Here is a 12,633-nt window from a genome sequence, read left to right on the forward strand (position 1 = left end):
CACAGGACAAGTGGTTTAAACAACGAAAGGACAAGTTCTTGTTGGTCTAGCAACTCTTTATCTATCTATCTTCATGGATTTTAGAGTGAAAATAGAAGTGTCAATTTCTTCTCTGAGAGGATACTGAACCTTCTTACAGCAGCAGACCAGGTCCCTACCAGCAGAGGGAGTTAATGGTGCAAGTGATGCTACCCTGTACTTAGCAGGTTGCTTGACCACAATTTTGAGGAAAAATAATGTGAAGATAGACCAGAAGTCACTGAACTTGAATAGCTAACTTAACACAATCATGAAAAGCAGTAATAACTGAAAATTAAGACAAATTCTGATAACTTTTTTTGCAATACTGCCTCAAAATATTTAACAGTATCTTGTAATGCAGTTCTTTTTTGTTTTATCATTGTTTCCTTAAGAATTTGTCTTGTTTCTCTTCATAATGGTAGATAGTAGGGGATTTTTTGTGGGTCTTGTTTATTGGTTTTGTTTTTTGAACTACTGCTCTGAGGTTCTTCCTTTTGAGAGGGCACATCCTGCTTATCTTTTTCGCACAGTATTTTAATAGTGAAAGCAAAATATTGAACTGAGTAACAGCCTTATTTATGCTCTGCTTGTTCACACTTCCATTAAGTAGTGTGGGGTATAGAAGGTTCTAAGCAAGTGGTCATTGGTCTTTCTACTTGGGACTATTCCTGAAAATACTTTCTGTATAAGGTTTTTCCATAGTTCAAGAACAGTGCAGCTATGCAGTAAAAGTGTTATTTCCTACTTCTAGCACTTCACCTTTAGTAGAAGTCTATGACAGTTTGATCTGAAAATGGCATTCTAAGCTGATGAATAAGGTGTCATTGGGGAACGTATGAAGTAGTATTATATAGAAGATAAAAGACCACAGTCAGATACACAGGCTGAAGCTTTTATATGGAAAAATGATTTCTAATTCTTGTTCTAAATCCTGTTCCTTTCTTCTTCAACAGAAACTATACCAGTATCCTCCTCCACAGACTGGCAAGCAGCTTTTGGGTTTGGTTCCTCCAAACAGCAAGAGGACGACTTAGGGTTTGATCCCTTTGACATCACCCGCAAAGCCTTAGCAGACCTGATTGAGAAGGAACTGTCAGTCCAAGACCAACCTTCCCTTTCACCCACATCTCTTCAGAACCCTACCCCACACACTACAACTGCCAAAGGGCCAGGTTCTGGATTCCTGCATCCTGCTGCACCCACAAATGCCAACTCTCTCAGTAGCACCTTTCCAGTCATGCCACAGAGGTTTCCACAGTTTCAACAGCATCGAGCAGTTTACAACTCCTTCAGTTTTCCAGGCCAAGCGGCTCGCTATCCTTGGATGGCCTTCCCACGCAATAGCATCATGCACTTGAACCACACAGCAAATCCCACCTCAAATAGTAATTTCTTGGACTTGAATCTCCCACCACAACACAGCACAGGTCTGGGAGGGATCCCTATATCAGGTAGGTGAATAGGGACAGCGGTGAATATTAATTAATTCATGCTCTCAGCTTCTCTGAGTCAGAAAAGGTTAAGGAAATAGCCAGAAACGAGCAGTAGACTGTTACCTCTTGACTGTCATACTAGGTTATGAACAGAGGGAGGAATATTGTTTTAAATAGATCCTTTTTTTTAAAAAAAAGTAACTGGATATTTAGCCTTGTAAATGTTGAGCTTTATAAGGAAGGTGGAGTATTATGTGCCCGATTAATTTTGTGCCAAAGCAGATTGGTATTTTGGCTCTTCAGTCTTGCCAGACTGGCATCACTTAAGAATAGGCCCTGGAAGTGCATTGTGACTTTCACGTTGATATGCAGGTGTTGACCAGAGTCCTTAAAGTCGTGTGAAACATTGTAATGATGGTAATTTGTGCCATATATCTTGGCTGGGTCGTTTCCTCTTGTGCATAACCAAATGGCTACACAGTAAAGCATTCAGTACTGTTCATTTCTGTACTTCAGATGGCCTTAATATTATGCTAATCTTCACTAAATGGATGCTTGCAATGTGTATAAGAGGATTCATTCTCATTCTGTGGGTTGTGATGTAGGAGAAAAATAAATGTGCAGTCAGGCCAGTTTAGGCTGCCCTGAGTGGATTAATAGGCACTTGCATCAAACATTTGCAGCTAAGGAGCTAATTGTCACAATAATTGTCTTGATTAAAAATTTACTTCTGGGGTTTGAAGTTCTTCCACACTTTCAATTTAGCTTGTCCCAGACAAATTTGCTTCTTTTAACAGGGGAAAAATTGTATTACATGAATAATGAACTGCAGGTAGAAAGCCTGTTAGCTCTTTGTAGCCTTAAGGTGGAGAAAACTGCTCCTTGAGATGTTGCCAGCATTGTTTTATTTTCATAGGTTTTAGAAATACTAGCTTTACTATAAGAACGTGACCTAGGAAAATGTTAGTGGATTTTTTTTGGTGCTCTAGTACAAGAACTGGTTTTGGCTGCTACTTGGCTGTATTTTGTCCTCTTTGAAGGCTTGTTCCAGCTACTTTACTGTTGAAGGGTCTTAGGATGATTCAAGTATAAACATGGTCCATACTGCAAGTGGAGGTAGTTCAAAACTCTGTACACTGGCAATAGCAAAGTTTTAAACCAAAAATGACTGATATTGGTTGCACAAAAAAAAAATGTTTCTGGCATGGAGCATCCATGGCTGCACTGTTGCTCCCTTTCCCCTAAACTACATGCAGCTTTCAGAAAAACAACAGGACATCACTCTTCACTCTTACCACTCAGTTGTAAAAACTTCTACTTTGAGGGGTTAGTAACAAGACTTTTATGACCTGGGGGACCATAAAAATCCTGTAGTGTTGAAAAAGATCTGTTCAGGTTGATTCTGGGTTTGCAAAAGCATTGCATTATTTTAATTTTAGTTAGCAGTTTGAAAGTATAACTTTTTGTGTTTGTAGGAGACTTGTAGATTTTTTTTTAAATTTCTGAAGAGCAGGTTGTATGGTGCTGGCTGTGCATAGCCCAGGCCGTGCGCTTCCGCCATATGTTTTAAGGTAACAGAATGGATATTTAAGGATGTCCTTTTTTTGTATGCAACTGCTACAACCTATTAATCTAAAAATATTTTTGGCAAATATTGTGCTAAAACCAAAATAAACATCTGCTGTAGTAACCATGGAAAGTTCCTTTATGTTGGTTTTCATCTCTTGTTATAGAAAATATTGCTAATGTGCTGGCTGACAATTAGATAGCAGTTGCTGCAGTGCAAGCACTCAGCTGATATATGTCAGCTTTGATATATCTTGAAAAAAGAATATTTTGCACAAGGATAGATGACTCCTTTTTCCTGCTGCCAGAAGTCAGCTGAAGTCTCAGTTCTGGTTTAGTTTGCTGGGTTATGGGTTTGTATTGTTTGTATTTATTTTAGTGCTCTAACTGCTTCAGAAGTACAAATAATTTGGAAGTCTGGTGAGGACCTCATGGTTCTTTTCTTGTGTGCTGACTTAATAGTTTCCAGTTTATTATCATTTTTTAATCTGCATCTAGACTACAGGCCTCTCAATCCCTTTTATATTCTGTTCGAAAAAATAATCTATCAGTAGCAAGTATTTAATTACAGAATTGTCCAAGTTTCCTCATGTAATTTACAGATACATCTATCTGGTGGGGTTGGGAAAAGAAAGTGGTGTCCAAGTACAGAGAACTCATGTGTATAAGACTTTAGCATACCCTAGCTGACCTACTAGAAAGGCAGTACATATCATAACAGCTATTTGGCAGTATGGAACAGTTAGTTGTAGTAGACCTGTCCTTTCTCTTGGCTTTTTTTAGTCCATATTAGGGTGTTCAGTCAACATTGCCAACTTGGCTGGTTTAGATATAACAGGAAAAGAAACTAAGTGCAGGTGAAACTTCACATTCTGTCTTGTAGCAGAGACCCTCTACTGCTGTAAAAGCTGTATGTTTCTTAAGGTGTTTGTTCAGTTTTTTACAGGATTATAAATTCCTAAAGTAGCTCATACTGGACTAGTTACTGGTAAAAAAAATAAATGGTGGGAACAGGCACACTACTCTTTATCTGCCTGCTCTATTTAATCAGCTCTTTTGAAGCTTTTTATTTATGTCAAAATAAGCAGATCTAGTAACTTCTATACATTCACATGTTAGTATAGTATTTTCTAGGCTTTCTAAATCTGAAAGAGGTGTATTTGTGGTATGGAAGCTTGTATTAAGAAAATAGTATCTTTTAAACTGCTGTTTCCACTTTAGACATTATTACTCACATGAATTTGAAATGCTCATGTGTGACATGTTAAATGTAATTTGCTGAAACGGCCTTTTGTTTATTTGAGAATCAGAGCTGTGCTGTATTCATAAACTCACAGCTTCAGGCAGGTCTGCTCTGTGATGTGTACCAAATTTAAATGGAGGAACAAGGGCATGATCTAAGTTTCTTTTTTTTTTTAATTAAGCTCTCACTTAAAAATAATTTCTATGTGGAATTTGTTTGCTCATTTGTCAGAGGAAGTAGTTAATTATTAACTAATTCTGCTGTTTCCAGTGAAATGACACAATGACACATGATTGATTTCATAGACCTATTATGCGTGCACTTGAAATGTGTCATATTCATCAGGCATACATTTGTCCTCAACCCATATTTAAATGAACTTTCTGATTTATTTGTTCCCAGAGTAACTTTTTTTTTTCTTCCCCCACTGTATCATTTTTCAAATTGTAGCAGATGTTTCATGTTGTCATTTTCAGGGACAATTTAAGCTTATTGCTGCTCTCTGGTGTGGGATTGATTAGATGGTTTACTGTGAAGTTATAAATGTGTAACTGTGCTTCAGGAGACAAGTCCAGTGACTTCTTCATGGACAGTGTGATTCTTGCTACAAAGCAGTTTACTCTAGATTGTACGCAAACTATCCTGAGAATATTGGCCAGCAGCTATGCTTTGTCCTGCAGATGATGCCAAGGGAAAGACTGATTTACTGACAGCAGTGTGGGTGGGTGTATGCCTTTATTTTTATTTTACTATAGGATAACGGGAAGCTCTATGTAATTTGATAGCTACCATCATCTTAGCTGCCCTACTGCCTGGTGATGTGTTCAAAAATAATAGGTACTGTATGGGATCATAGACTAAGGTAGGATTCAGATTAACAGTGTGTTTTGAAGCTGATGCTTACAAAATGAGATGTATGCTTATTAATTTGAAAATATAAATATATGGTTCTATTTATTGAATTTACTGAGTGGTTTGTAGTAATTGATTTTGCTACATAGAAGTACACTAACAAACTCACAGAGTCAAAAGTATTAGGAAAAAGCTGAAAATGGTTAGTCCATTTTCCCCATCAGTTCTACACAAGATGAAGTACTTGACATTTTGAAACACTAGCTATTACTTCATTTATTAATGTCATAATTACCCTGAATGTAAAACTTAATTGTAAGCTTTCTCTAGACCATAATAATGAGGTAGGTCAAGCTGTTCCAAGACTACTCCTTAAACAATATATATATTCTTCCCCAAAAAATCATTGAAGCCCCTGAATTGGAAGGGACCCACAAGGATCATCAAGTCCAATTTCTGACTCTGCACAGGGCAGCCTAAAAATTAAATCATATGTCTCAAAGTTTTCTTCAAATGCTTGTTGAACAGAGGCAATTTATGTATATCATACATATATTAAAAATACAAAAGGAGGAAAGGATCAAGTGGACAGACAGATACGAAGCATAAGAATTTAACCTTATTTAGGATGGAGAAAAATACTTTATTCATTGTCTTTGAAGATAACCAATGTTATGATGTTACGAACATCATTATGTTCATCAAGATATTTTAACCATGCAGCTGACTGATACAGAAGCTGCTATAGGTTTCTGTGAGCTGTTCCTGATATTTTCAAACATGGGGGCTGAATGTAATAAGTCTGTGTCATATAATATAATGAAGAATCAAAATTTCATTCTCTCAAGACCTTTTAGTTTTGATGTTGTGTCTTATATCTCTTGAATATGTACATACTTATTGATATTATGTATATTTAAAGATGAGACAATAAATGGGTAGACAGCTCTAATAATTTTGGGTGTCCCCCAGCAGTGTGTGTGGTAGCGGTGTTACATTCTTTATCCAGACACAGATTAGCATGTTTGTCTTCATGTCATGGATGCATTTAGGTTTCTGTGAAGCAGTAGCTGGTAACAGAGAGGACGAAGCAATGGCAGTTTTATTAAGAAGGTCAAACATCTTCTCACTTATTTTAAGTGAGCTCTTCCCTTTCTGATCAATTTATGGTGTTGCATCTTCTGCTGCTTTAAATTTTCTGACCTCTATGTTCCCCAGCCATTGAAATTGCCTTGAACATCAAGTCCTGTCTTGCCTAATGCTACCTTTTGGACAAAATTTTAGTAAAAGAAAAGAAGATTCCTATATGTTGACTGTGGTCATATTATTTAAAGAACATATACAGCATAAAAAGATGATATATCAGAATAAGAGTTAACATGTTTTCCCTTGAATACTAAGATTCCTTGTCTGACTTGCAATTTTCCCATAACATAATTGCATTTCCATTTGAGACATGTTTTTTATTTGGTCTTTGTATTGTTGTTTCTATTTCCTGAAAACAAACAAACAAACACATACTCCAAGCCTTGTTTTATACAGTCTTGGAAGGAAACAGAGAATTTGTGGCACAGAAGCTGACATTTTCCTGTGGTCTCAGGATAATAATTTGATACGGGGTTTTGAGTGTGTTCTTCTATTGTGCCTTTTCAAAAGAGGATTTGGGCCATGTGGTATGGCTGTCAAGGTCAGCATGCTGTAAAAGTTCTCCAAGTTCTGTGTAAAAAAGGCATTTGATCCCATACCATAGCAACAAGAATGTGACTTAAACAGTTCTGCCTCACATCCTTTATTTGGATGCCATAGTCTATACTTTTCTTCTTGACCTGACAGTATATTAATTTTCTGTCCTAATCTTTTATAGAAGACTACTTGCTCACTTGGTGGTCTTCCTTGATCTTTGGCTTTCCAACACCAGCTGAGCAGAAAGCATGGTAGCTGAATGTCAACTTTTCTGTGTCCCCTGGTTAGATGTATGCCTGCCTGAAGTCTTTCTCTAATTAGGGGTAAATGTTGAAAATAGGAAATCTGGTGAACATCTTGGCTGATACAACTAATAGTTGTAGTGCCATGTATGGCATTTCTAAAGGCTTGTATCTTTTCCAGAGTGCAGAGCAGCTGTTCTCAGAAGTAGATGTGTTGCCCTGATAACAGGGTCGCTCCTCACTTGAAAGTGCTTTGAAACGGTAACATGAGAAGTACCTTCTGTAAACAACCCTCATCTTTACATTATTGCTTCTACTGGTTCTTGTATATCCTGGTTTCCTTAACAAAGATGACTATTAATGCAGCCTTTGCTATTGAACATTTTATACTTCTCATCTGTGAGAAGCAGCACCCCATTTTTTTTCCTTGGAAGCTCTTAGTCCTCCATCCTTCCTCTTCAGGAGATGCTTTGTGCCTGTGTGTGTATCCCCACTTTGAAAAATTATCTTTTCTGTTTCACTGGTGAAGAAGTGTTCAGCACAATATGGGACTAACCCATTTTGAAAATAAAATTTTAGCTTGCTCATTTCTCTTTATCTGGAGGAGTTTAGTGTTTTTTTCTTATGCATCCAGGTTTAAAGTAAATAAAATGGAATTGGGATTTCAGATTAATTTCCAAAATAATAAATCAGTGTTATGATCGAAATCCATTGTGGATGTTCCTTTTCTTAGCTCTGGTTTATTGTCCCTTAACTCCCATACACTTCCTACATTTACTGCAAAGGCCTGGCTTCCTTCATTTAATCTTTTCAAGATCTCTGAGAGAACTTCACTCGCAGCACCTGTCCTTTAAGACCTGCTACTTCTCCGTCTGTTTCAAAATCTCATCTTGCACAGCCACCCTTCCTTCCAGTGCCTTTTCAGTGCTAATACTGCAACTGTTTTCTAAATCCTATTGAACTTTTTCTTCATGTGATTATATAGATGATACTGTTTCAAATAATGCTTGATATATAAGTATGTCTTCATCTCTAGCTTATAAATTTTTTTAAATCTTTGAATGCAAGAGTTTTTGGCATGACAGTAAAAGACAGGCATCTTGCTTTTTTTGGGTAGCAAGATGCCCATTTTTAACTGTGTAATTTTATTTTGGAAGAAAAATATGTATGTAACAAAGGAAAAAGTGGCAAAAAAAGCCTCCTACTTGGCTGCAATGTATCAGAGGATTGGCTAATCACATTAACTCTACTATGTTTGAAATAAACATGTGGTTGGCTGAAATAGGTGGCCTGAGTAGATGAACCAGTCTTCATTCTGGACTTTTAGTCCTGCCAGGTTTTTTTTGTAACGTTCCAGAAACAGGGAGAAGCAAGCAGGCTGGGGGTTTTTCACATAAAATTTGTTTTTCACATTAAATTTCATTACTGTTTTTGTCTGTAGTAGTGTCACCAAAGGAGCTTCACCTACACTAGATGTTGGCTTTTACCTGAGCTTTAGGTATGGAAGACTGCATTTATTGTTAATAGAACCTCTTTAGGACTGGTTCACCAAAACACAGAAAGGTTGTTTCCTTTTACAGGTAACTGGTAAAATATCAGGTTGGTCCTGCAGTAGTGTGAGAGGTAGTTCTGTTGTGTTACGTGTCTCCTTCCTCCAGTGGGTAAATGCTTAGCCTTGGGTTGTTGTGTTCTCTTAGATGCTTTTCTGAAGTCACTTCAAAATATGGATTAGGTCACTGGCGTGAAATAAAAGGTGCAACTGCCTTAGTGATGTTAAAAACATGTCATTTTCCTTTTAAAGACTGGAAAGTGAGTACACTTGGCACTGCCACCACAGTGTCTAACAAAAGGCGGTGCCTTGGCATGTACTTTCTGAAGCTTCGGCTCTTTCTAAGTCCCATTAACAAAATACCAGTAATGACTGGTGCATTTCAGCAAAAAGTACAAATAATTCAAAGGCATTCTGCATAAACTTTTTTTAAGTGGTCCAGTTTGAAAAACAACTGAGAGCAAATTAGAGTATTTTTTAAAATTGTATTGGGAGAGGAGCATAAATGAATCCTGAAGGAATAGCAGCAACCGAAAGAGCAGCTTTACAAATATTGTTTCTCCTCCCAGTACTGCCAAGTTGCATTTGAGGGGGAAAAAAAAAAATTCCCATCCTTTGCTATCTCTTGGTTTCTTCTACAGAGCCTCATTTGAACTTCTTGTCCTCAGATGAATTATTTTAAAAAATCTATTTACAACATAGGTCACTTCTGTTAGAAGACAGCATCTAGTAATGATAATGAATTTCACGTCATGAAAGGTGAAAACCTGGCTTTTTTGCCGTTTATCTAATTTCCCCACAGAATTATTGAAATAATAAACAAATATACATCAGCCTTAATTGTTTGCAGACGTGGGAGGGTTAAAAATGAATTTATCATTTGCCAGAGTATTTTTTTTTTTATTTGCTTTCATTGTGCTAATGCTGGTCTCACAGTCTAAAGTCATCAAGGGTTGTTGATTGGTAGGATAGTCCTGGAATCCAGAATCTCAGTGATATGATAGGCTCTTGATAATTGTTACTGTAACTTCAAAGATCTCTGTTTTTTTTTTTTTCTTACAATTTCTAGTTATTGCTTGCCCAAAGGGCAAATTTCAAATATTTTGGTTTTATTTATGCATGTATCTGTGTACCCACAAGTACATTTGTACACACAGGCTTTTCTTTTGAAGTCAAAGTTTATTTTATTGACAAACAGGGTAACGTGGTGACATTGAACCCTGATGCATGATGAGAGAGGAAGCAGTTTAGGTTAAAATGAACTTTATTTCTCAGATGAATGGAATTGCATGCTTTCTGAACTTTTTAATCAAACTGTTCTGTGTGTAGGATTCAAGTATCTATTTCATTTGTTTCAATATCTTAAGTCTTTGTGCACTTAGTTTAGATTTATGGTAAAGATTATCAGCATCAAAATCTATGTTCTTATGGAGTCAGTAATAAGAAATGTGGGATGCTCTGGAAAGATTTTGTAGGAAGTCAAGCATGTTTTTCAAAGCAACTTGGAATCGCAATTTAAAATTTGCTTATAGGTTAAAATTGGGTCACTGGCTGCTATAATTATGGTTTGGTCTCTTGAGCTGCGGTGAATCTAAGTCAGTCACAAAAACTCTCCAGAATACTTGATGTAACACAGCTTTTCTCAAGCCTAATAATATTCTGATACTGTCCATGCAAGCAAATATGAGTCTTCTTACTATCCCTGTACTAATGTTGTAGAAGGGATTTCCTCTGAAAATAAATTACATTTTCTGACTCATAACACTCAGTCACAGAAAGCTTAAAAGTTGTACTGTCAGATCATCATAAAAAATAATTTAGAAAATCTTACTTTTCCCATTTAAGTGTATACTTTAGAATTAGTATGCTCTACTTGACAGTTTGGCTTACTGGCAAGTTGTGATTGGATTTATTTGACATTGAAGAATAGTGTGCTTCTGTTTACATGGCTGTCTTTTAAATTGAGTGGAATTACTATAACCATGGAAATCAATATGGAATAAAGGCAACATATGCTTTATTTGAGGTATTTTAAAACTGAGGGTAGACTGGTGTCTCTTGTCTACCAAAGCCAATTTTGTAGGTGTGTGTATGTGCATGTGCATCTTTTGTTTTCCCAGCTCTTAGAGCTCATGACTGTAGGACTTTCATTTGAAATTCACACTGTGAAATGACGCTTACAAATCTGGGTTTTGGGAATTGTCAGTTTGTTTCCCATGTGTAGACAATGTTTGTGAGGCTTTTAAAGGTTCACTGCAAACAGCTTTACCTTCTAGTGCACCTGTCACTTGATGTCTCCCTAATATGATGGAAGTGGCTACTTGTATTCCTGATGGGCAGCGCTGCTGTTTAAATGTGGACAGATTTTATCTTCTCTAATCTGCCAGTAACATTCTTAGGTCTCTGTGAATTGGTGAAACTTCATTGTTTGGTTTAAGCATTGTAGGATTTCTAGGAATCATAGATATAGACAGTCAATGAAGCTGAGAAAGAAATCCTTCACGTCATAGAAGTTTAAATGGGAATTTATTCATTATTAAAAAATTTCATGAACAAACAAGCTTATTACTCATACTAAAGTGAAACAGGTATATTTCTTATCATAAGTGTTTTGTTGCTGTTTAAGTATTCAACCTTTGGATGAAAAGCTTTTGAGTTTATGTAATGTGGTGGTCATAATTTATTTTTTGGATGTGATAAATTGTCCTTTCTCTCTCCCCCTCAAAGGGAAGTACTGGACAACTGCTTTCAAAACAGAAATACAGTGGAAAGTTATTTCGAGATCAAAATAGAGAAGCCCCAGTCACTTCTCGGAATAGGGAAATTCTCGGAATAGGGAAATAGGCTGCTTCAGGGAAAGCATTTACAGTGTGTGCTGTCTGTGAACATGATACACAAGGCAGAGACTGGGACCAGAGATGTCACTTGAAAGGGTGTGATTTGCTGGTTGGCCCCATTTGATTCTAATTGAGTTGAAAGACTCTTGGTGAACTCCTGGTAGTCCTTACTGTTCTTTATTTTTCTCATTTTCTTTGGCTTCAAAATTTATTGTACAGTGTCTTAGAAGATTTCACAAGGGCCTATTAACAGGCAGGTTGTTGAAATAAATATTCTATTACTGAATACACCTTGATAGTCTCTTTGCTTCTTTTGTTGCCACTCTTGGCAGTTAAGTATGTGACATAGGCTAGAAGTTTATTTTTCTCTCATATGATGATTTTCATCTGATTTTATTTTGTTTGATGCTTTTCTGTAGTTGACATACTGTGTGTCTTGGCCACACATATGACTTACTAATGGGTTCTTTAAAAATAAATAATTGCAACCAAGATCTGCAGGACTGTATGCTTTTCAGTAGGACTAGAATATTTACTACTTGGAGGGAAGGTATTTAAATTTAATGGTTTTACTCAATTAGCATGACAATAGGCTTTTGTAATGGCTTGGAATATAAGTTAGTAGAGCAAAGAAATGCTCTTGCTTTTCCCATAATGTAGCAGTCTTGTGATCTTTCCTATTGGTTGCATTTACTTAAACATGTACTGGGTGAATTTTGCTTTGGATTTTACCATAGGCTTGTATCAGAATTGGGGCAATGATTTTAAATGGTTTAGTCACTGTGGAATATTAATTTTAGTGTGCTTGTCTCACACCAACAAAACTGGAAGTTGTGCTGTCCCATCAATATAAAAGATTGAGTGCATCGTCACCAAAGTGGCACAGCCAAATTTGAAACACCTTTGTGTCTTCATTGCAGTGTCATTGTCAGAATTTTGGAAGTCACAGAACAGCCCGTATCAGTGCAGCAGACACTTGCGCAGACATCTTCAAAAGTACTGATTATGCAACAGAACAGTATTCTGGCTTGGCTGTTAATCCTCTTCATGGCCTCTCCCCCAAATACACACTGCTTTGCCTGATTTGAAGAAAGAGTGTTAAGGCATTGCAGGTAGAGAATAAGGTAAAGCTACTTGACTGTCTGGTAGGATGTGATAATGGGACAATGATTTCATTTAGAAATTCATAAAGTGACTAGTTTTATAC

The 12,633-nt window shown here is 36.7% G+C and overlaps 1 protein-coding gene across 16 annotated transcripts in view; it reads left to right on the forward strand.

The window, feature by feature from the left end:
* CNOT4 (CCR4-NOT transcription complex subunit 4) overlaps window positions 1-12,633 on the forward strand; it is a 76,878-nt gene that overhangs the window by 58,454 nt on the left and 5,791 nt on the right. For 15 of the 16 annotated variants that reach the window (XM_085568532.1, XM_085568536.1, XM_021552874.4 and 12 more), the window contains one exon: window positions 975-1,472. In XM_085568532.1, coding sequence (XP_085424658.1) covers window positions 975-1,472 — 498 coding nt within the window. Of the gene's footprint in view, window positions 1-974; window positions 1,473-12,346; window positions 12,551-12,633 lie in introns of all 16 variants that reach the window. The other variant, XR_014951832.1, reaches the window with a different exon arrangement.

Source organism: Lonchura striata, chromosome 1A, assembly GCF_050655825.1.
Source record: "Lonchura striata isolate lonStrDom1 chromosome 1A, ASM5065582v1, whole genome shotgun sequence".
NCBI classification, from domain to species: Eukaryota; Metazoa; Chordata; class Aves; order Passeriformes; family Estrildidae; genus Lonchura; species Lonchura striata.